The sequence below is a fragment of the Ictidomys tridecemlineatus genome, chromosome 1, assembly GCF_052094955.1.
Source record: "Ictidomys tridecemlineatus isolate mIctTri1 chromosome 1, mIctTri1.hap1, whole genome shotgun sequence".
Classification (NCBI taxonomy): domain Eukaryota; kingdom Metazoa; phylum Chordata; class Mammalia; order Rodentia; family Sciuridae; genus Ictidomys; species Ictidomys tridecemlineatus.
Genome location: NC_135477.1, coordinates 220,892,437 through 220,918,577, shown reverse-complemented (window position 1 = coordinate 220,918,577; position 26,141 = coordinate 220,892,437). Strand labels below are relative to the sequence as shown.

General features: G+C 33.6%; 1 protein-coding gene across 2 annotated transcripts in view; it reads right to left on the bottom strand.

Annotated features, from left to right (window-relative positions):
- Positions 1 to 25,808, bottom strand: part of Il6st (interleukin 6 cytokine family signal transducer) — a 44,417-nt gene extending 18,609 nt beyond the window's left edge. The window contains exons 1-8 of one of the 2 annotated variants that reach the window (XM_005319617.5): positions 25,667 to 25,808; positions 14,136 to 14,224; positions 12,147 to 12,175; positions 8,758 to 8,833; positions 5,520 to 5,825; positions 4,232 to 4,352; positions 873 to 1,039; positions 152 to 306 (exon numbers count right to left, since the gene is read on the bottom strand). In XM_005319617.5, coding sequence (XP_005319674.1) covers positions 152 to 306; positions 873 to 1,039; positions 4,232 to 4,352; positions 5,520 to 5,825; positions 8,758 to 8,818 — 810 coding nt within the window. In that variant the 5' untranslated portion in view covers positions 8,819 to 8,833; positions 12,147 to 12,175; positions 14,136 to 14,224; positions 25,667 to 25,808. The remainder of the gene's footprint in view (positions 1 to 151; positions 307 to 872; positions 1,040 to 4,231; positions 4,353 to 5,519; positions 5,826 to 8,757; positions 8,834 to 12,146; positions 12,176 to 14,135; positions 14,225 to 25,666) is intronic. The other variant, XM_013356097.4, reaches the window with a different exon arrangement.
- Between the last annotated feature and the right edge of the window lie 333 nt (positions 25,809 to 26,141).

Here is a 26,141-nt window from a genome sequence, read left to right as displayed (position 1 = left end):
TGTTTGCTCTTGTTAGAAATAAAGACCTACAACAGTTGTTAAGCAAAATATTTCACATAACCAGAAAATCAGACATTCAGAAAATGATTGAGACTTTTAGGTTAGAGGGTTCAAAAAAGACTATTTGAATAAACAGTAACTTTTAATTTACCTGGTTCCAAGTTGAGGCATCTTTGGTCCTATATTGAATGTTATATTTCAGTCTTATCACACTCTTAATACTTGGATTGATCCAGGATAATTTTAAGATACTGGACAGTTCCTCTGAGTTGCTCACTGATAAATTACGTGGTGGATTAGGCTTCACTAAAGAATAAAACAGAATCTGATGTTGATCACATTTTATTTTTACAACTTCAAAAAGAAAATCAAATATACTCTTTTTATATTTTTCTTTATTTTACATGATTCACTTATTTTTAGCACATGAACTAATTTCTCTGAAAATAGTATTATGATACATTATAAAATGGAAAGAAAAGATTTCTAAAGAAACTAGTTTTCCTTGTCAGTTTAGTATATTATGTTTTTCAGGTTCAGATATCAAAAGCAAGTAAATGTTTATGATAAATCAAAAGTTTGAAAAGAATAACAATGGAACATGTATACTGTGACTGCAATGGTATAAAACGTTAAGAGAATGGGACAAATACAAAAAGATAACATTTGAAATGAAAATAGTTGTTAGTATGGTTAGATTATGGTTACTTTTCTTTTCCATGATTATATTTAATATTGACAATATAATGACGTTGTAAAAATCACTACATTAATTAAATAAATGCTTATTTCTACATTAATTAAAATCTGAAAAAATAACTGATAAATCATTATTTAATCTACAAAATTCTCAAATTCAGTTTTATAACTACCTTTATCTATAGGATCAAAATTGATATGGTCTGATGTAACGTTCCCCAGGGCATTCTCTGCTTCTACCCAGACTTCAATGTTGACAAAATACACAGGAGAATAGTCAACAAGGCATGAGTTGGGGGTGTCAGGTTTCATTTTACAATCATCAAACTTCTCTGTTGCCCTAAATTAAAAAAAAAAAATAAAAAAGAAAGAATTAGTCATTAAAACTAGGTTTGAAAAAAGTAGTGAAAAAAGTTACTTGAAAAGAAATTGATGAGACAGATTGTGCAGCAGCAAAGTTTACACTTGTTTTAGTTTATAACTAAAATCAAGTAACTTTTCTTAAAAATAAGCCTGCTTTTCTATAAAACTCTATATCTTAAGACAAAATTATTTTCAAAGTTTTAATCAAATAATACTGTATTTTAGAATTTTATGCTCTATTTCTTATTGATCCTTCTCCAAAAATTATCAGTTTCCTTGTGATCCTAGTACAGTAAGTAGTCCTGCTCCATCCACAAGGGATACAGTTCAAGACTCCTCAGTGTGTGCTTGAAACTTCAGACAGTACTAACTCCTATCTACAGTATGTTTTTACCCATTATATATACACACACATATATATATATACACACACAAGTTTAATTTATAAATTAGGCATAGAAGAAATTAATAATAGTACAGAAAAATTAGAACAATATAATATAGTTATGTGAATATGACTCTCAAAATATCTTACAGTACTAATCTTTCTTATGATGATGTGAGATGATATAATGCCCACCTGATAAAGATAAAATAAGGTGAATGATATAGGCATTGTAAGGCAATCTTAGAGTATTACTGTCCTTCTGACAATAAGCCAGAAGAATCATCATCTTTTTCAGAAGATCATAGATAATAAAACCATGATGATGTCTGGAGCAAATGATGTCAATAGTTGGGGATCCTTGATAGTTGGAAGTACCCCCAACCCTGAAACCTTTTGGAAGAACATTATAATTGAAAATTGTTGTCTCTTTTTAACTCATCAAAGTGTTGCTAGAGAATGTAATCCTTTGGTGATCATAAAAGTGCTTTTAATTCCATCTGGGGATTATATTACATAATTTTGTTCTTTAATGTCTGTGCAATTCAAAATAGTTTAGCAAATTTCAGAAATGTTTACATTGCTGGTTCTGTTTCAGTTTCTTCTTCACCTTTTTCCTTTGTAGAGGAATGAACAAGTTCTTCTAATTCTTCATTTGTTAATATATCACAATGGCCTTCAATATTGTTTTTCATTTCTCTAGCAAGCACACTGGCAAATCCTTCTCCACCAACTTGTACTGCTATATAAAAGATTCTCCAAACTTCCATGAGAATCCTTTAAAATCATTTACAACTTCACTTGATAAATTTTTTTAGTGGGTATTTACATTTTCTGATTTTCTTTTTTTTTCCATACTGAGGTTTGAACTCAGGGCCTTGCACATGTGAGGGATACAGTTCAAGACTCCTCAGTGTGTGCCTGAAACTTCAGACAGTACTAACTCCAGCCGTTTTTTTTTTTTTTTTTAAATTCTGAGACAGGGACTCACTAAGTCTCTCAGGCTTGAACTTAGTGATGTAATGGGATGTAATAAGGTTCAATATCAGATGCATTGTACTGAGTCATAAAAATTTTTCACAAGAGTGTATACTGTATTGTTACATATTATGTGACATTCGGTAACAGGCAAAAATAATCTCTATGGTGAAGAAATTCAGACAAGGAGTGGCCTCATGGGGTGGAGTGGTGACTGGGATTGACTGAGAAGGAGCACGAGAGAACTTTTTGGGAGTGTAACAAAACTCACTAAAGGATGTACTTCAGATCGGTGTTTTTCACTACATGTAAATTTTACCTAAAAAACAAAATCAAACCTGTAAGCAAATACTGAATTCAATCATGCAAACACTGAAAAGTTTAAGGATTAAAAAACACCCATGCCTGTGCTTTGAAATGTGTTAACAAAAAGAGATGGATTAATAGATGGAAAGAAGGAGGCATAGATAAATAGATAAGGCAAATACAGAAAAATGTTAATTATAGAATCTAGATGATTTTTCAAACTTTTTTATGGTTAAATAAATAATTTAATCATGTATATACTAAAATGTTTAATAATAAAAACTACTAATGCCTATACTTTGAAATGTATTAACAAAAAATATGAATTGACAGATCTATATATCTATCAATCAAATAGAAGGATGTATATAGATAAATAGATGTATAATAAAGCAGATACAAAAAATGTTAATTGATAATGGGTATGTATGAGTATTCACTATAAAATTCTTTCAACTTTTTTATGTTTGAAACAAACCAACAAGGAGTTTTTCTTTCATTTAAAAAATTTCTTTTGGTGCTAGGGATTGAACCCAGGGTTTTACACACTGAGCTATAAACCCTCAGTCCTTTTTTAATTTTGAGACAAGGTATCACTAGGTTGCCCAGGCTGGCCTCAAACTTAAGGATCCTTCTGTTTCAGCCTCCTGAATAGCTGGAATTACAGGCACAAGCAACCACACCCTAATGGTAAACTTTAAAAAGAATGAATAAGGCTGATAACACCTGAAATCAATGCTCAATTTTAATATCAGATAAAAATTTCAATAAAACACTATGAAGTAGTTCTTCCATCATGGAAGTATATCACTCCTATGAAATAGTTTCTGGGGAAAAAATAATCAAACCTAAATTTGATTAAATCTGTAGCTCTTGGCACTTTTTAGTGAGGAGAGAATATGTTCAATGAGGTATAATAGTTTCCTTAATAACTGAATTATAAGGAAAAAATCGGGAAGCAGATAGAATCTATGGTTAAGAGAGACAAATATCAATTTGCAATGTATAGAGCTTATTTGGATCTCAATTGAAACAAATATAAAACAGACACACACACATAAACACACATATATACACATACACATATACATTCCATGAGATAGCTGAGGTAATTAATACTAACTGAGCATTTAAAGTACTTTAAATTATTTTGGTATAACAATGGTATGTGGTTATGTTTTTTAAAAGGCCTTGTCTTTTAGAGCTATGTACTGAAATATTTATGAATGGAATATGTCTGATGTTTTCTTGGAAACAATATGGGGTAGAAAAAGTAAAGTAAGATTGGTCACGAGTGCTATCATTGTTGAAGTGGGGTGATGGGTACACATGGGAATTTATTATAAAATTCTTTCTACTTTCATATATATTTGAGATATTCCAAAATAAAGTTATACTGTTTAAAATTTTGGACTCAATATTATTGCTTGATAAAATAAAACTTCCAGTAATAATGTCTAATTAATACATCCAACATAGGACAAACTTAAAATAAATTACCATTCAGATTTTAAAGTGAAGTTTGTTTCCAAGTACGTATCCCTTCCAGGATCCCACTGACACATCATTTTTCTTCCTTCATTCACAATGCAATTCAAGTTTTTAGGTTTTTCTGGGGGAACTAAAAGGAAATGATCATTTAAAAATATTTTATATCCACAAACATTGTCCAATTTATACACCCCCTTAGATAGAAAAACAAACCCAAGACAAAATTGTGGACATAATAAAAGACTGGTGACTAAAAAGTTAATTTCTTTCTACTAAAACTCAATTATAGATAGTAATACATATTTTATATCATAGCTGTCATTAACTAGTTTGTTTCACATTAATTTTCTACATAAAAATCAACTTTCATGGGTTGGGGATATAGCTCAGTTGGTAGAGTGCCTCACATACACAAATTCCTGGGTTCAAACCTTAGTACTACAAAAAATAAATAAATAAACTTTCATTAATAACTGGATTAAAAAATCAATAATAACAGGCAATTAAGTAGAAGCAAAATAATTCATTTATATTTCTGTTCCTACTGTTTTCTCAAACTCTACTGGAAGAAAAACAAATGCTGAAATTTTAATGGTTGGAGTGATCTGCAAATTTGGTAACCTGCTTTTGGACCATAGTTAACATTCTTTTCTTTTGTAAGATGGGTTGAAGCCAGGGGCATATAACCACTGAGTCACATCCCCAGCCCTTTTTAAAAAATATTTTATTTTAGAAACAGGATCTAGCTGAATTGCTTAGGGCCTAGCTACCTCAGCCTCCAGAGCCACTGAGATTACAGGCATGTGCCACTACCCCCAGCATAGCTTACATTCTTTATTATGTGTATTAAGAATTGTAATGCAAAAAAAAAAAAAAAAAAAAAGAAGTGCTTTCTCCAGTATTTGTTTACTACTTTCAGGGAGCTGCTTTACATATGCATTTTCACAGCAATTAAAGAATACTGGAAGTTACTATGAATATATTCACAGACTTCAAAATCAACAATAACTATTTTTGGGGGGTCAGGGTCTCAAGCCAAAATATTTTTCTAGAAAACTGGAAGAATGCTTGACTTTCATGAAACAAGAGAAAATCTCTGTTATTCATTAGGAATCTGAATATTAATGAAAATGTAGGTCCTATTTCTATGCTTATTTTTTTAAAAATATGTCCAAATGTCACTGAGCCCACAAGTTACCCCATTTCATAAATTTAATTCTAAAGGACAACACTAAAACTGTAGTTCAATAGTCATGACAAAATCAGAAATATGACAAAAACAAAAAACAAAACTTACATCCTGAAAGAACTGTAATTCCATAAACATTCTGCTCAATTTGTCCGAATGTAAGAATGTTGCAAGTAAGCTGAAGATTTGGTGAAACTACATTTGTAAAGGTAACACTGGCTGCTGTTCTGTTTATGATGGTATATTGTTCCTTAGGAACAGTTAGATGGTTTGTTTTCCAGATAATGTAATTAGCATTTACATGAAAATAATCCATACATTTTTCCTTTAGCACACAAACTGCAGTGAAATTAGAGCCACGTTCTATTATTGGAGATTCAGGGTTGATGTGACCACAGGGATCCAGAAGTTCACCTGAAAGAAGGAACAAAATTTTTTAAAACATAAAAATAAACTGGGCAAAAGATGTAGTTCACTGGTAGAGTGCTTTTCTAGCATGTTTAAGGGCATAGGTTCGGTCCCCAAACTGTTAAAAAAAAAAAAAAGAAAGATAGAAAGAAAAAAGTTTTTCTGGTACAAAATGGTTTCTGCCTGGTGTCACTCAATGTGATTCCTTGAATTTTCACTAAAATATTCCCTAAAAAAAAGAAACACAACTAAAAATGTGGTCTGAATTTAATGCCTAAATTTGTAAAGAAATACACAAATTACCAAACCGGATTAAGAAAATCTATATATGCTTCAGCTCATATTATAATATCTGAGCTTTTTCTGACTGACTGCAGCTTGACTCATATTTGTCCACCATCTGTCCTGTTCCTTGATTTGAACAGATCTTAATTAATTCTGCCTATCTCCAGAAGGTAGGCAATGGTAGTCTCCTTTCTCCAGTTCTGAATGCTGCTGGGAGAAAAGGTGGTAGATGGGGTACAGAAAGACAGAAACATATTATCCATGTAGCAAAATGTGGTCAAAAAAAGGAAATAGTAAGGGGGCAACAAAAACAGAATAGAACTAGATGACCAAATATATTAGTTTTAACAATAAATGTAGGGAATAGAATTTCCTATTTATTTTAGGAATTCTTATTAGTCTTAATAAATGTATTAGTTATATTTAATGTAAATGTATTAGAAATTTAATAAATTACATTTATTTACATGTGTTAGAAATCTATTAGTTTTAAATGAATGGGATAAGATTTCCTAATAAAAGACAAAAAATTAGATTGGGTCAAAAAATAAAATGTGCCAGCTATGGCAGCACACACCTGTTATCTCAACTTCTTGGAAGGCTAAAGCAGGGATTGCAAGTTTGAAGTCAGCCTAGGCAACTTAGTGAGATCTGTGTCAATAAAAATAAAATAAAAGGGCTGGGGATATAGCTTAGTGGTAAAGCACTTGCCTACCATGCATGAGGCCCTAGGTTCAATCCCTAGTGTCAAGAGAAAAAAAAAACAAAAACAAAAAACCAACTAAAAATTCTGTTGAAAGATTAGAATAGGCTAAAACTAATAAAACAAATTTGCAATGGAGAAAGTATCTATGTATCTATTTAGGTTTTTTCCTCCTTTCTTCTTTTTCTTAAAACAGTGCTAGAGATCAAACTTAGGGCCTTACAACATACACAATTCATGTGAAAATAATCAGAGAATATTTGTTCATTACTAGCTTAACCTGAAACATTGCTATATAACAGAGCCACTAGTCAGACCATGTCTACTTCAGGTACTTTTAAAAATAAAGTGTATTTTATTTAATCATTTTTATAATACTATACCATAACTATCCTTTTTATAATGCTTACTGTGAGCTGGGCACTAGCCTATCTTCACAACAAACCTAGAGTTAAGGATCATTATTTTCTCTATCTTATAGACAGGAAAATTTGAGGCACAGAATAAATAGGTAGTCAAACTACTATATCTCTTAAGATGGAGAACTGGGGTGGTAACATGATGAGACACAGGTAACCAAGAAAAGAAGCAGGAGGGCAATGAGCATGTGCAGGATTAGAAGCCACATCCTAAAATAAATGATTAGGATAACTGGCTAAGTTTAGTTTGGGAAAGAGGGCCTAGAGACACAGAAAAGTGGTCCTTCAATACTTGAAAAGCTGAACTGTTGGGAGAGAAAACTGGTATATTCTAAATAAAAAATTAATGGGGAAAATACAAAAAAGAAATTTGGGTTCAAGAATAAGAGAAGTTATGAACTGGGGATACAGCTCAGTTGGTACAGTGCTTGCTTCACATGTACAAGGTCATGGGTTCAATCCTCAGCACCATCAAAACAACAACAAAAAAGAATAAGGAAGGTTAAATTGGATGTGATGGTGCTTGCTGTAATCCCAGCTACTTGGGAGGCTGAGTCAGGAGGAACACAAATTCAAGGCCAACCTGAGCAACTTATAGAGTCCTGTCTCAAAAACTAAAAAGGGCTATGATGTAGCTCAGCAAGTGGTAAAGTAACACTGGGATCAATCCCCAATACTGCAAAACAAAAACCCAACAATAAGAAAAGTTAGCTGAGGGTATAGCTCAGTGACACAGTGGTTGCTTAGCATGTGCGAGATCCCGGGTTTAATCCTCAGCACCACCATCTTAAAAAAAAAAAAAAAAAAAGGAAGGCCCTTCTAAGAAAGAAAGATTTTCCACATAAACTTTCTGTCCCCAAAGTAGTTGTATTGATATGATTTGGAGAGGGTCTGATTTCTGATTTAAAGCAAGCTTTCTTAAACTATCTCGATGAAAGATCAGTATTTCCTTTATTCAATCCATCACAGACTACACTTTTTGTTTGCTACATTCACTAATCCTGTGCTGGGATGTCATGGCTACACCAAATTGTTAAAAGAGTTTCTAAATGTGTGTTCATTATTTCTGCATTTATCTCACTATGGACCAGTAATGACCAGTTCTCAGATGGGCATCAGGCTATGAACTATAATTTAAATAGTACTATTTCAGCTATCTCTTCATTACAGTAATACAACCACACTACTCAGAGACACTTTTGGCAATTAAAGAGTGAAGTGCTAAGATTTAACATATTTTTCTCCTTTTCTCTTAATATTTTCTTTTGCTCTCCCCACCTTAAAGTTACTGTAAAATAACTAAATAACATTTACGATTACTGAATTAGAACTTACATAAAACAAATAATCAAGAATATTTTTTATTTATTTAAATCATTTTAAGGCAACATTATACACTCAATAACACTAGAAAGAATAAACACATAAGCATAATAATGTATTATTGAACATAAGCTTAATTACATAAGTATATAAAAACACATAAACCTAATTTGTGGAGATAGAATGTAGGGCATTTCATTAACCTTACCTATAGATTCAGTTGTGAGGAAAATAAGCAAAGCTTTCACTAGCCAAATCTGCATCAACATCTTGCACAGATATTTCTGTAACACACACATTTAATATTATTTTTAATATTTTTATATACACATAGTTTAAAACAATTTTGTTTCCATTGTGTAATTGTTTTCTAACTGGTGGTAAAACTCTTATGAGAATGCAGAAAGCTAGTCTTCAAGATATTTTTCTTTATTTCTGCTTAAGTTATTACATAAAATGACTGAAGAACATAATTTATATTTTCAGCTTAAGAGACCAATCCTGTTTCTGTATTTTATGAAGTCCAACACATCAGTAACTGAGATTAAGAACTTCAGAGACACAATTTCTTCAAGACAAAACCCACTATTAGTAACCTTAAAAGACACTTAACAAGTGAAAAAAGAGTTTATAATTTATAACATGACCAAAAATATTCCCTAATATATGAAAAATGGCTATAAATCACTAGAACATTCTAACACCTACTAGAAAAATAAGCAAAAATATTTGAAAGGCAGTTTATAGGAAAGGAAATATAAGTAAACAAAATGTATGAAAGATACTTTCAAACTCACTGGAAATGAGGGATGAAAATTAAAAATATCCAGATAAGAATGAAAAATTAAGCAGCCACTTTATCAAGTTAAAAGCACACTCTAAGACTTGAAATTTCTACTTCTAAGAATGTACCTAGAAAAATTAAAATACATGTCTACATGAAGACATAATTAAGTGTTCATAGCTTTATTCATAATTGTCTCAAACTGGAAGTAACCCAGAACAGTATTCAGCAATAAATGGGAATGCATTAGCAATACATGCAATAGTATGAATGAAGCTCAAAAGCAATCTGCTGAATAAAAGAAGCCAGATACAAAAGGCTGTACTATATAATTCTATCTATAGTAAATTCTAGAAGTAGCAAAACTAAGGTGACAGGTGGCAGATCAGGGGTTTCCTGCACTGAAGTAGAGAAGGGACAAAATAAACTTTTTTGAGTGATAGAAATACTCTATGTCATGATTATAGTGATGGCTATAAGATGCTATACATTGGCCAAAATTCATTGAATTGTGTCAAGAACTACAAAGGTTCTGAGGTGAGATTTTTACCTTACGTTTGAGCTAACAAGTTAGCCTGCCAGAGTTTCAGGGATACTGGCAAAAGATGAGACTTCTTAAGTAAGAGACATAAGACTTTATTACTTTATTACTTTATTAAGACAACAGCAGTCATCAGAGTACTTTTTAAAGTGCAGTACTTTTTAATGTGCCAGATATTGGAGCCCCAATTCCCACAGGGTATTGTGAAGAGTCAGGTGGCACCTTACAGGAGAAAGACCAAGCTTAAGAAGCTCAAATCTTTAAAAAATGAGCAGGAAACATGCTTGATATTTACTCTGGAGGGAGACATTATCTCTGTCTTCTAATGCTATAAGAAAACCTGGCCCCCCCGTCCCCCCCCCGCCGCTTTGCAATACAGGGAGACACCAATTCTATCTTCCAATAAACTTGAAAAGATAGTTCAGAAAAAAAGGCAGTCAGGGCTTTAGCTTAGAAGACTGCAGAAATGCAAAAGACTCATGGGTTTCCTATCAAACTGTACACCAGGAATTGGTAAAATTTGCTATTTATAAATTAGACCTCAATTATAACCAAACAAAAGCTACACAAACAAGATTTAGAGCCAAATGAAACCAATGTTTAATTCTTCCAAAGATATATAGAAGAACATTCCCTATCAGTAAAGATTGGGGGTCTAGCCTCAATAGCGAAGCATTTGCTTAGTATGTAGGCTCTGGGTTCAATCCCTACCACCAAAAAGAAAAAGAAAAAAAAAAAGATACATTGTGGTATATTTTTTCAAGTAACTGAGTAATGACAATAACAAAGAATTATTTGCAAGTACACACAGCATGTATGAATCTCATGTATAAATCTCACGTATAATACAGAATGAAATAGACCAGACATTTGAAAAGGTACACCCCACATGATTTCCCTTATATTAAGTTCAAAACAAGCAAAATTTAACTTTTGGTGATAGAGGTCAAAGAGCAGCTATTTTTATGTAGGGAAAAGGACAAAAGGGAACATTCTAGGGTGTGGAGCAGGTTCTGTATTTTGACCTGGACAATGTTAAGAACTCATTGGGTTGTAAGCTCATGAGGTCTGGACTTTACTACATATGAAAGTAAACAAAAACAAGCCAAAAAACGATCTCTATACCATTCTTACCTATATAATATTGACAAAAACATAGATTCCAGAAAGTTATCAACATTGTTGTGAGACTAAAAAATAAAGGCCTCATTAGACACTTGCAGTAACTTGCAGGTTACAGCACAAATTAATTTAGATCCTTAATAAATCGTACACTTAAAACTAAATATTTATTGTTTGTAAATTAGATCTTAATTAAAAACAAAGATGGCTGTACCCAGATAAGGTGCATAGCCATATAAAGCATACTGCAATATCAGTTAAAAATTAATACATATACATTTGAATCTAATGATTTTATTTCTAGTTATTTTATCTTTCAGATATGAGCAAAACAACACATGTATAAGGTTATTCACTGCAGCACTCTTTTCAACAGTAAAGGGTTGAAATAACCTAAAATTTTTTGATAGGCCACTAAATTATAGTATGCCTAAACACTGTATACATGTAGTCATTAAAAAAAAAAAATTCTAGGCAGGGCACAGTTGAGTGTGCCTGTAATTCCAGCTACTTGGAAGGCTAAGGCCTTCCTTAAGCAACTTAGTAAGAACCTGTCTCAAAAAAAAAAAAAAAAGGGCTGAGAATATAGTTCACTGGTAAAATACCCCTGGGTTCAATCCCCATTATTACCTCCCCAAATCCTGTGTTATAGATACATAACATAATCTAAAGTATATTGTTAAGGCACAGAATGTATATCTGCTATTGTTTGTCAGTAAACAAAATTAAAAAGAAAACAAAATATACTCATTTCATTATTTATGAATAAAATATTTCTAGAAGGGATAAAAATTTAATGTTGGCTGTGACTGGGTGTTTGAGAAACTGGGGTGGGAGGGAAACTCTCTACTATACTTTCTTTGGAATTTTTCAATGATGTACCAATTTTACTTTAATACTTATACAAAAATACAGTTTGGGCTGGGAATGTAGCTTAGTGGCAGAGTACTTGCGTAGCATGTGCAAGGCCTTACTTTCAAGCCATGACACATACAATTTAAATAAAAAAGAATGTGTAAACTTTTTTTCCTAAGTAAAACTATGGACTTTTTTATTGGTGCTTCACAGTATTACACTTAGAACAGAGTATTCTTTTATTAAATATATAGTTCTAGGGGCTTGGGTTGTGGCTTAGTAGTAGAGCACTCACCTAGCACGCGTAAGGCCCTGGGTTGGATCCTCAGCACCATATAAAAATAAATAAAATAAAGGTATTATGTACAACTACAACTAAAAAAATAAATATTTTTAAAAATTATAGTTCTAACTTGACTATGTATTTCCTAACCATGTAAATCACTTTGTACAAAACAGATAATGAACTGTTTAGGCCACATTAGGAGAGGTATAAAAGAATTAAGTTGCAGAGGCCATTTTCTTCCACCTGTTTCTTCCCTTACTCCCCAACTTTAAAAAGTCTAACTTAGGAATGGGGACACAGTTCAGTGGCAGACACATGTCAACATGTGCAAGGCCCTGAAACTAATTCCATGCAAGGTTAAAAAAAAAAAAAAAAAAAAGGTGGTGGAGGGAGCACTTTAAATAGCCCCATACTAGAAAATTCTACCACAATGTTTAACTGCTCATGAAATCAGAAAACAAAGAAAATATGTGTGGTAATGTGAACCTGACCACTCATTCCACCAAATACCTCGGCTAACATTGTAAAGATTTCTCTACAGTTCTGGAAAACTGTCAATCTTTCTATTGATGTACCATATTCTTATAATAAAATTCAAAACAAAATATTTATGATTATAGTGTAAATATTTATGATTACTTCAAAGCACTCATTTAACTGAGCAGTGCGTGAGACGCAAGTAAAAGGACACAAGCAAAGAGGGGATTCATATTTGCAGTTATAGCACAAAGTACTGTTTCCTAATTTTAAAGATTATTATTGAGATGCGAGAGGGAACATCTATTAAAGCACTTGATTTCATATATAATTCTAAGAGATGGAGATAATAGCAGCTCTTAATAAAATATATGCAATACAGTTAACTTTATTTGGGAGCTCATCTTGTTTTAAAATTGACAGAACTAACAATATTCTGCTTATTTTTCCCTTTCATTTTATTGACAGTAAACACTCAATTTAAAATTCTATTAATAGTACTACCCTCTCCTCACTTCCTGTATAATTTTCTATGCATATATTGCAACAATCCTGCATACATTTATTTTCCTTATAATCTGCACATCTATAAAGCCAAATCATGACTTGTAGACAGACAAAGCAAAGAAATGAGTGAGTTTTCTATGACAGTAGTTCTTCAACCATGGTAGTTCAACATAACAGTGTTAAAAGTAGCTATGAAATATATCATAAGTAATTTGCTACTATTAATGTTAAAGTAACAAAGTTTATGAATGACTTATTTAAAAAATTGGAATATGAGATAACTGTTATAGTTGTTTTTACTTTGATTTCCATGGATTTTCTTAGGTAGGAGGAAAAGTGTAGAGATGCAATTGATGAATATTTAGTAGTTGTGACTCCTTATAAATTATTTTTATTGCCCATAATTGTGACTTTTGTTATTTTCTTTTTCTTAAAAATAGAACTCAAGAACAAAGAAAAACCATGAAAAGATGCATCAGAATTACATTACACATGAGGAAGAATATCAATGTGAATTTTGTTACCATGGTAAAATTACTACTATAATTATAAAATAAAAAGCAAAACCGTGCGTGAGGCACTGGGTTCGATTCTCAACACCACATAAAAATAAAAATAAATATATTGTGTCCACCTAAAACTGAAAAATAAAGATTAAAAAAAAAGCAAAACCATGTATTGAGTATTAAGTTGAACAGGGATTAGGATGAGGAAAATTTCTGTTATCTTTTATAGTACATTGTTAATTTAAATAAATTTGCAAAATGCTGACCATATCTACATTAAATAATTAAGCTAATTACTTAAAATGATATACCCTCAGCTCTATTTCACTAGAACCAATTACTAGTTCATTAACACTTGGATACTATTTTACCTTACACAAAATACTTTCACATAAATTATTTTACTTGATTCTCCTACTATCCTAGGGAATCAGGTGGGTAGGAAAGAGATTATTTACTGGAATTTTGCAAAGAAAAGACAAAAGTTCAGATGAGACAAATTACTTACCCCAAATCACAAAATTAGTAAGTGAAGGAGCAGGAATTTGAAACTAAGTCTTCTGCCTCCAAATGTCATGTTCTTTCTATTGGGTTTTGCTGTAAAGAGAGAACAGCCTTGTTCAGAAAGCCAACATATTGGTAACATTTATTATACATGTGCTTCTAAAATCCTTATTTGCTATTAGGTTTTCAGGTTTGCACAAAGTATTCCATTTTAGAGACCTTCTGAACTTCAGAATAAAATAATCTCAAAAACACTTGTGTAAGAATACTAAATAGCCTAGTTTTTTTTTTTTTTTTTTTTTTTTACCATTTTCTTTCTTTCTTTCTTTTTCTTTTTTAAGACAGGGTTTTGCCATGTTGCTCAGGCTGGCCAGAAACTATTGGGCTCAAGTGATCCTTCTGTCACAGTTTCAGAGAAATTGGGACCACATCAGCCCAGTAGTATGTTTAGATACATACTTGCAAACACTAAGGCTCACTTACACTTAATTCCAAATTCCTAAATATCTATGGAATACCACAGAAATGTGAAAGGGATGCTTTGCTGAATTCAACAAAAGCAGCAAGGCAATGCTTTGACAGAATCCTAATTTTTTTGTCTTTTGATAGCACTAAATTAAAACTGCTGATTTTCCAAATGCCAATGTATTCTATGCATATAGACACAAATTCATTTTAAGGTTTGCTCAGTGCTAGGTTAAATTCTAGCATGAGTAGTGGTGGTTCCTTTTTGAAATATAGTTAAGTTAAAACCTGGGCAAAGAATGGAATCCTCCATCATTGTTTAAAACACATTAAGCCTTTGATATAATTTAATAACACAAGAAACCATATTTATAATATTTTTAAAATTTTAAGTGAAAAGCAGAAAAATGCCAGGTGGAAATGCCCTGTAATTCTACCAAATAGCCTTGCAAAAATTTCTATGAATACATTATAACTTTATATTGTTTAAATATATACTTTTATACTTTACAAAGATAGGATCACAAGTGATAAATATTCTATTACTTGCTTTTTTCACTTAACACTATATATTGCACATCTATATTAATACAAAGATTAATTCCTGCCAGGTGCAGTAGTACTCGCCTATAACCCCAGCAACTCATAAGACCAAGGCAAGAGGATCTACAAATTCAAGGCCAATCTTAGCAACTTAGGGAGACACTGCCTCTAAATAAAAAGGACTGGGGATATTACTCGGTGGTAGAGTACCCCTGGGTTCAATTCCCAGGTCTGGGGGAAAGAAAATTCTTATAGCCTTTGCTCAAATTTCCCCTAATATAGAGATCTTCCCTGATGACAATGTATTGCTTATTTTGGCTCTTTTCCTATTTTAGTCTCCATAAACTTAAGACCTACTATGCAGGATAGCAAATATTCTATGTAAAGGGTCAGATAATAAATTTTAGATTTAGTGTGCAACTAGGCAACTTTGCTACTGGAGTGCAAAATCAGTCATAGTTAATATGCAAACAAGTAGGCATGGCTGTTTCCATATAGCTTTATAGACTGCAAGCTGGGTTTGGTCCACAGGCCAGTTTACCAACCTCTGTTCTAGAATAACATATAATGTACTTATTTTGCTTAATGTTTGTTATGGGTTTAATCACATTCCCCTAAAGATATGTTGAAGTCCTAACTCCCAATATTTTAAAATGTGACCCATTTGGCAATAAAGCCATGGCAGATGTAATTAGTTAAGATGTCATACTGGAATAGGATGGGCTCTTAGTATGCCATGACTGCTGTCCTTTTAAGAAGAGAAAGACACACAGAAAAATGTCACGTGACAAAAAAGGCAGAGACTGGAATGATGTTGCTGCAAGCTAAGAAAGCTATAACCAGAAGCTAGGAAGAGGTAAATGCTTCTTTCTAGACTCATGATTTCTATATTCTAGAACCTTGAGAGGATAAATTTCTGTTTCTTTAAGCCACCCAGTTTGTGGTAGTTTGTTAGAGTAGCCCTAGGAAATTAATACATTGTCTATATTACCAAAACAGAATGTAAGCATATAAGGTAGAAATTTTGTCTATTTTGTTCCCTGCTATATTCCTAGAATCTAGAATCATACTTTGCATAGAAAGCACTTGACATATATCAGATGTAGAAACACTTCCATTTTTGAATATGTATATTCAAAATTTACTGTAATTTAGTGCTGAGTCTTTGTAAGGACAGATGGTTTAATTTTGGGAGAGGAAATACCAGGAGTGGAATTGCTAGGTCATTTGGTTAAGTGTGTATTCAGCTATATATTCTCTTTGGTGATATATCTGTTCAAATAGTCTATTTTTTAATTAGGTTTCTTGTTTTCTTATTACTAAATTTTGAAAGTTTTAAAAATATATTCTGAATGCAAGGCCTTTGTTAGAAAATTTATTTGCACATAATTTTTTCCCTGCGGTTTAGTCATCTTCTTAATATTGTTTTTTGAAGAGCAGAAGGTCTGATTTAATGAAGTCTATTTTAATGGACTCTGCTTTTAGTGTTGTATTTAAGAAATATTTTCTAAAAGTCACAAGGTTTTCTTTCTCTTGTTTTCTTCTCCAAGTTTTAGGTTTTATGTTTAGGTCTTTGAATCATTTGAATTAATATTTATACAGGGCATGAAGCAGAAATCTAATTCATTTTGTAATATGAATAACCAATTATTTTAGCACCATTTTTTGAAAATGCTATTCCTTCTTAAGAGAACTGCCTTTTGCACCTTTGAAAAAAATTAGTTGTTTATATATATGTAGATTTATTTGTGCTTTTTCATTTCTAGGAGTGGGCAAATTTTTATGTAAAGGGATAGAAAGTAAATATTTTTGGCTTTAAGGGCCATGAGGTTTCTGCTGGAATTGCCAATCTACTGTTGTGACACAAAAGTAGCCAAGATAATAAATGGGGATTGCTATGTTATTATACTTTATAAAAATAGGAGTGAGCTGCAGTTTGCCAAATCTTGTTCTGTTCCATTAATCTATTTACTTATCTTTATGCAACTACTACACTGTCTTGATAATTATAGCTTTACAAGTCTTGAAATCAGTGTTTTGTGGGCACTTTAAAAAAAATCAGCTATCATGCCTTTAAAGAAAGGACTTTTGCATGAAAGGTCTTTTTATGCCTCTGGCTGTGTATAGGATTTATATGTTATCAATTTGATTGAGCAACTGAGCAACCTTTTTGTGATGCCCCTTAGCATAGTTTTCATCACGTTTCTTACACTTGAAGTTTGTTGAGCTTTTTAGAGATGATATCTGGGGCTAATTATATTCCTTCTATTGAGGTAAGACTTTTTTGTATATCCTCCCTAATATCCCAGGAACCAATATGTTTTCTAACCTGGCTGGTAAGAACAGGTACTATTTCAGACTTTGTGAGAATGTCAGGCTTTGTTACTTCTAATTCTTTTTTTTTTTTTTTTCAGTTTTTTCCCCCTGGTCCTTCAATAGTTTCTTTATATGCTCACATTGATCATTAATCAGCTGAATAGTTGAAAGGGACCTCTGAACCTTTCCAAGGTTCTCTGTAGTGTCCTCTTTTCTTTATTATTTTGTTCTTTTGACTCTACTAACCACTTTTGCCTCCCCAGTCACATCCTTCAAATTAATAGTATCCAATAGTCTCAGTCTTGGATTTCCTACCTGTGTCATAGCTTAAAATGTCTCAATGCAGTGAGCAAGGGCAACTGCAGGGTTCACTTCATTTGTTTCTCATTTCTCAAGATCACTGTCTTGGTTGGCCTATAATCCTAGATAATTTAGGTGGCTGAGGCAGGATTGCAAATTCAAAGCCAGTCCAAGTAACTCAGTGAGGCCCCTGGCAATTGAGACCTTGTCTCAAAAAATAAAAAGGGCTGCGGGGCTGGGGTTGTAGCTCAGTGGTAGAGTGCTTGCCTAGCACATGTGGGACACTGGGTTCGATCCTCAGCATCTCATAAAATAAATAAATAAATAAACAAAAGTATTGTGTCAATTTACCACTAAAAATTTTAAAAAGTGTGTGTGTGGGGGGCACACTGGGGATGTGGTTCAGTGGTTAAGAGGCCCTGGGTTCAATTCCCAAAACCAAATAAATCAACATCATTATATTTCATCATCTGATGTTCAGTCTTTTTAAAATATATATATAAAATAAAAAACATATATATGTGTTATATGTGTTTTTTGGTTGTTTCAGGTATAGGAGTAAATCCATTCCTTGTTATTCCATCTTGGTCAGAAATGTAAGTTGCACATACATTTGGATACCAAATAAATAAAAATTACATAACAAAAGTATTGTCAAAATTATTATGAACATTTGTGTGAAAAAGCCTGAATACATTTGAAAACAAAACCAAAATGTAAACACTAACAAGTACTTAGCTTAAAAATGTAAGCATATATACCTATAGCAATGGTTTTCCATTCCATGGTTTCAGTTACCTATGGTCAATCAAGGTCTGAAAATATCAAATAGAAATTCCAGAAGTAAAAAATTCCTAAGTTTGAAATAACTTAATATAGTATATTATTAATATGTTCTACCTTATTATTAGTTATTGTTGTTGATTTCTTCTTGAGCCTAATATACATATTTTTTATACATGCATATTCATAAATATGCATATATAAAAATGTAGCATTTATGGGTTTAGTACTATTCATGGTTTCAGATGTCCTTGAAACATCTTGGATTATAGCCTCTGTAGACAGAAACAGACTACCATAGTTCAAAATGAAAAAGATATTAATGTTACTATAATAATAGATTAAAGAAGAAAAACAACACATCATTCTAACAGTTGCTTGAAAAGCATCTGGTAATAGTCAATAACTGTTAACCTAAAATTTAAAAATAATAACAAAGCATCAGAAAACTAAGAACTTTTTGTCTCTTTTGAGACTATCATTTTAATAAATATGAGCAGGGAATCTGAACCAGATTGCCTGTGTTCTGATCTCAGACCCTCATCTTAGAAAAGTTATATAATATTCCTCATTTTTTTTTCCTTGTCTATAAAAATGGATATAACATCACTACCTACTTACCACCTAGGAATGCTGTAAAGATTAATCAACACACAAAGTGCTCAGAATCTACCTGGTTGATAGTAGATACTCAATAAAGGTAACAGCTACCAGTAGTACAGACCTTGCTGTTGCTGCTTTAAGTACTACTATAACAAACCTACAGTAAGCATTCATAGGTTTAAAGGTAAAAATTGGAAGATTCCTATTAAAGTTAAGATTCAGACAAGATGATTTGAGTCACATTTATTCAACACTGATCTAGAAGGGGGAACCAAAAATAAATAAAATGTAAAAAGAAAAAATTGTAGGTAAGATTGTCTATCAACAATGAGAAAATGATAAACTACTAGAATTATTGAGTTTAACTTAGTAGTTGAACAAAAGATTATCAAAAATTACAGCTTCCCTATATATCAATAATAACCAATTAGAAATTATAATAGGAAAAAATCCTCATAAAAGCCCCCCAAACCATAATATTTAGAGAAAATATAATCAGAACTATGAAAGAACTTTATGGAGACAACTATAAAATCTTACTAAAAGGTGCATTAATAATGTCTAAGATCTTTATGTAAAAGGTGGGCATGCTAGGGATTTAGCTCAAGTGGTAGAGTGCTTGCCAAGCATTCATGAGGTTCTGAATTGGATCCCCAGTACCACTCTTTCTCTCTCACACATAAAAACTCAAATAATCAAATAAATAAATAAATATAGTAGCTATCAATTATTCACAAAATAATATATAAATGCAATACAATTTTAATCCAAACAGCAAAGGAGTTTTCTTAGGGAATTTTGCAAACCAACTTAAAATTTCATATAAAAAATTTTAAAATAGCCAAAAGCCAATTCGCCAAAAGTATAAAGAGAATATTTGCTGTACCATCATCCATTAAGACACACTGGTAGAATAATTAAAACATGACTAGTACAGGAGAATACACAATGAAATTAATGGCACAAAATAAAAGACTCAAGGACATATACAAATTTATAGGCTGGGCACAATGGTGTGCCTATTGTTCCAGATACTCAGAAGGCTGAGGTAAGAGGACAGTTTAGGCCAGGAGTTTGAGGCCAGTGTAGTCCAGGAATTTGAGGCCAGTCTGGGCAATTTAGTGAGATCACATCTCAAAAACAAGAACCAAACACATATACATACACAAAGGAGAAATTTAATATCTGAAATATTTAAAAAGGCATCTTATATTAATGGGCTAAAAAGGACTGACTATTCAATAAATATTACTGGGACAACTGGTTCCACAAACAAAAACAATAACAAAGAGCCCTATTCCACCCAATGCACACAACACTCCAGACTTATTACAGAACTAAGTACAAAAGCAAAATTATAAGTGTGCCAGAAGAGAATATGAAATGTATTAATGACCTCACAGTAGAGAAGGCCTTTTACAAATTATCTTTGACTATTTTATTAGCCAAATGAAGAGGTTTCAAGTGTACTTTGATAAGCATCCAGGTACTCAACATTGCTTAAGAAATAAAACATGACAAACTGGGTGTTGTGGCACATGCCTATAATCCCTGTGATTTGGGATGATGAAGCAGGAGAATCAAAAGTTTGAGGCCAGCCTGAGCAACTTAGCAGGAACTTATCTCAAAATAAAAAATAAAAAAAGGGCTGGGGATGTAGCTCAGTGACAAAGAACCCTTAGTTCTATCCCTAATACAACAAAAAAGGAAAGAAAGAAATTATAAATGTAATTGGAGCCAAATAAATAATTCTTATAGTCAAGAAGTTCAAAGTTTAGAGTGAGAAAATTAGGGTAAGAGTTTTCTAGACAGAGAAAATAGGAAACACATGAGCTATAAATCATTGTTTCTGATTGTCAATTAAGATTAGCAATAGTAAAATCCCAGGACACCAGTCTACCTGACCAGAGTTGTGCTATACAACATATAGCTCTGATGAGTTTACTTTAAACTAGGTGGTGGGATTGAGGGGGCACATATAAAACAGAACACCCAAATGAAAAAAAGTATGCTACTCAGGAAGCAGGAATATCCCAAATTCCAGGCCAGCCTGGGCAACTCAACAAGACTCTGTTTCAAAATAAAATTTAAAAAGGCATTGGGGATATAGCTCAGTGGTAGAGTAGGACCCTGCATTCAATCCCTAGTACTGCCAAAAACAAAAACAGAAAAAGACTGTGTGGAAGACACTAACGTTAAACCCAATTCAGAAGTAACAATTAAGCCAATCTCCATTAGAGCAAAGGATGAAACTAATTAATGAAGAGAAAATGAAAATTTTGAGGCAAAACAATTTTGAATTTATTGTGCTAAAGGGAATGAAGTTCTGCTCTGGATATGTATACATGAAGCTTGAAAGCAAAAATTAAAACAAACAAAAAATACCCCAATAATCTACACAACAGTCATATTAACAAAGTTCTCTTATTCATGATCAATCAGATAACTTATTTCTTATTAAATTTCACTAAAATATATCATATAGCCTGGAGGAGGGGGTATCTATAGCCTTGTGACAACTGTTTCTGGCTCCTGTGTAACTAAATGATATAGTTGAGTCTTATGCTATGAATAATAAAGTATTTGGCAGCTACTTTTAAAATGCCAGTTTATTTGAATACATGTGACTACAACTATTACCTGAAAAATAAATAATTTTAAGAATTCTGGCTTGGATCTTTTTTAAATTTCACCAGCATGTCATCATCTTGCATATTCTGCCTTTGACTCAAATCAATTTAAAAGGCCTAAAAACAGAACCTATATACATACATGTTCATGCACACACATATTGATACACACTTCTTTTTTTTTTTAAATTACAGGGACTTACATTTTGTCCCCACCTATAAACAACTCACCCTATTCAATTGCCTGAGTCAGTATAGTCCTCTGTTCTCTTATTTGCCCATTACACTTTAGCTTTTCTCAGTTACAAGTTTGATCCAGATTTCTTTCACAATATCTTTCCCACTCATCTTTTTATCCTCTACCACAACCAATTTAATTTGGTCACCTCATTACTTATAACAACCTTCCTACTTCTAGTTCTCTTTCCTTCCTCCCATTCTGAACATTGTCAGTGGATGAATCTTTCTAAAACACTACCTCTAACTGTCATTCACTCTTAAAAGCTTTTTAAAAGGTGAACAATTATGCCAAATATTTTAGCTACTTTAAGTACCTGCTTTTTCCAGTTGATCTTTCCCAATATTCAAATCTCTGTTCTTAAAAAAAAAAAAAGGGGTGCTGGGTGGGGGTGGGGGTGAGGGGGAGACTGTAGTTCAGTGGCAAGAGTTTGCTTACTATGTGGGAGGTCCTGGGTTCCATCCCCAGTACCTCAAAACAGATAAATAAAATCCTTTTTTTAGACTTCTCCCTCAAGTTACTTCACCACTACACTTCCAGAGAGAACTGCAAGCAATCTGGCTTTTACTCAAATCATGCTGAAATTATTTTTGTAGTTTTCCAACTGCAAAACAAATATTGATGTTCTTCATTCTGTTTGGCCTCACATGTCATTCACAGTTTGGTTTTACCTTTCATTGTTCTCTCCTATCATCTCTAGATTCTGAGCTCAGGCCACAGCACTACTAGACTTCCTCTAACATACCTTTTTCTTTCAGTGTGTGTGCTTCTTTATATGTTATACCCTGTCTCTACAATGCCTTCCTGACTCAGCTTTACTGTTTATAACTCAGATGGAACATCTCTTCTGCGGAATTTCCCCCATTTTCACAAACATCTTTGTTCCCAATGCACTTTTAAATAGTTCCCTAAAAGGATTCATAACTTTGCACAATAATTATTTTACACATCTCGATATTTAACATCTTTCCAGTACTCACTAAACAACTAATAGTGGGTATTTATTTATTTATTTATCACTGTGCTGGGGATGGAACCCAAGGCCATCCACATGCTAGGCCAGCTCTCTATATAAGTGGCTACATTTTCAGCCCAAGAGTGGGTTTAACAGACCTATGGTATGGCCATATTATTCTACTCACTGTTACTCAAGTACCCCAAATGAAAAAGCATATGTATGGTTAAGAGATTCTGAAGCCACAATATCTAGATACAAATTTAGGATCTACCACTTATTAACTAGGCAAGGTAATTAACCCTTCTGTGCCTGGTTTTCCTTTTGTGTAAAAAAGATCCACCTATGAGGTGCAGGTTATGATATTTAAATACTTTATTAGGAGTAAGATGCCTACAATAGATACCAGTAGGAAATAAGCATTAAATATGTATTGGCTATTGTAATTAATATACCTTAGTTATTTCTGACCCTTTTCACATGAATAATCAACATTCACCCTAACATTTAACGGCAATGCCAATGTAATAGTCCCTCTATTACATTCTTTAGGTTCCCATTCTACATTACGTCCTCTGTTTTATATTATAAATGGGCTCCCACTATTTTTCCTTTTATCCAAATCTTACCCAGGTTTCAAGGCTGAACTCCAGCAGATTCTTTGTTCATTCCAATTCTTAATTGATCACTCTTTAACTTAAATATCTGTAACATTTTCTATATCGCTCTATATTTAATTAAAACTGCTTTGCATCCATATAATTTTTCACATTGGTCAACCTAATTTTTTTAAACTCTTTGAAGGTCCTGATGACATATAGGCATCTTGTGAGTTCCTGTAGCAGGTAGTAACTGATGAGTTTTGTTGCATAAAATAATAAAGCTCAACAGAAATCTCAACTCTGATTACATTGCCTTTGCAATAAAAGAAATGGAGAAACCTGTGAGAACATTCCATGCTTCCCTAGGAGCCAAGATGCAAATACCAGGGAATTCTGACTGCCATTAAAATGAGAAGCTCTGAAATAGCTTCTAAGGGAAAAAACATGGCTACCTCTATAGAGGAGTTCTGGTTTAACATTTAAGCTCCCCAACCAAATTGTAGCACTGAACTCTCTGTGAGAAATCTGTCAACACAAGATGTTTGTAGCAAAGGATTTGGAGCCACACAGATCTAGTTTACAGAGGGACCCTGAGCCTGTTTCCTTGTCTATCAAGTAGATAGTTTAACACCTACTTCACAGGTATATAATAATCAACATTCACCCAAACATTTAACTGAAATGCCAAATTCTCTTAAGAAAAAAAATTTAAATGAACTCAAAACACTGAAACTCATAAATAAAAATGAGAACATTTTGAGTTATATAAGAATATGCTTATTAGCTGGCAGCAATGTTTACAATGCTCTAAATTACCTATGAGAAACTTAAGTAATAGTATTATTAATACAGATATGAGATGAGGTAAATATTCTACTACAAAATTTATCTTTGACACTTCTTCTTAGTAATTTTTTTCTTCCACTTGTGATTAAAAACAAATGTCCAAATTATGCCCCAAAAGAAATATTTGGAAAGCACAGCCTAACTTAGTCTCAAGTTGGTTTTGTAAATGTAGTACTCCAGTTTATAGTTCAAAAATATTTCCAAATATGTATTAAAGTAAATTTAGGAAATCAAGATAATGGCGAACAGCTCATAAGATAGATCTGAGTCAGTAATTTCAAATTAAGAGTTGTTCCAACTTGAAGCTGGCAGTCACACACAGTCTAAAGGGTTTGTTTACAGCATGGAACAAACTAAACTAAATAATCTTTTAGAAGATTCATCCTGCCTTTCCAATAATAATTAATTATTTTAAAGCAGATAGTTGCTGAAATACAGCTATACAACTACACAAATAAAACCGAAAGAAGTTCCCTTTTAAAGAAAAAAAGGAAAAAGTGGTAAGCTTTATTTCTAACTTTAGTAAAGACCTTATTTTAAACCTGACATTTCTTTTTCAGTGTGAGGTTATGAATAAATGTTCAACCACAAAGAACAAACCCCTGCTACTTAGAAAAACCTTTAAATTTAGGGAAGAAAGAAAAAAAATTTAAAGATGGATTTGTTCTTTAGGATACAGCGGCATATGGGATTTGTCAGAACGATACATAGAAAAGATAAAAATAAATGTCAATAATATGTATAACTATTGTGAACTTACAACAATGCTGGTTGTTACAATTTAAGGTTGAAAAGAAGGATCCGGGAGAGAAATCAAGCTCAGAGTAGGGAATGAAGGGTCAAGTACGGGGCTAAAGACATTTAAAGGAACTGGAAAAACGTGGGATCTGATAACTAGAGGTGGGATCTGATAACTAGAGGTACGGGTCACCAAGGGAGTTCTGGGCGGGAGCTTCGGAAGGGTGTGCCAGCCTGTGCGCCGAGTGTGTGTGTGATCGGGTTAAGGTCTGTACCTAAGATTGAGACATCTAGGTGACAAAGTTGGGGAAGTACAATTCGGAGGTGGGAGCAGGGAGAGAGAGGAATGTGGGGATTTCCAGGCTGAGACTGACAAGTTCGGGACTCGCGCGCGTCCGGGTCCGCCTCTCTCGTGCAAGGCAGGCCCTTCGAGTGCCAGGTCGCCGGTCCTAGCCGACGAAGCCCCTACCCTCCCGCCACACCACCCTTCCTTCACCCCGCCCCGGCCCTCCTCACCTCAGGCCGCAGCGCCTCGATCCTCAGCGTTTCCACCGCGCGCGTCCCCCTCGACGCCAGGCCCTGCCGGACCCGTCGGCCTGGCGGGCGCGGTGCTCAGCTCAGCAGAGTCCAGAGGTCCTCCACAGCTCCGCGAGTCCCCCAGCTGCCCGCCGGAACCCGAGGTCGCTCGCAGCTCCTTCCCAGCGGACGCGGCGCGCGGCCCTCCTCCCGCGCCAGGGCGCAGCGCTCCCCTAACCCCGCCTCGCGGCGCCCCCGCCGCGCCCCGCCCCGCACCCAGGGCCTGTACGCTGATTGGCTCCCGAGAGTCTCAGCGCACCCCAGCATTGGCCCAGAGGCCGCCGACAGCGAGGAGGCGGGACTGCAGGCGGCTGAGATTCCCGTAACGCGGCTCCCGGCATCCCGGATTCTGGTGGCTGTGCCTGTCTCTCCCAGACGAGATCGAAGGCGTCCCCCACCTCCCCTTTACGGGCGG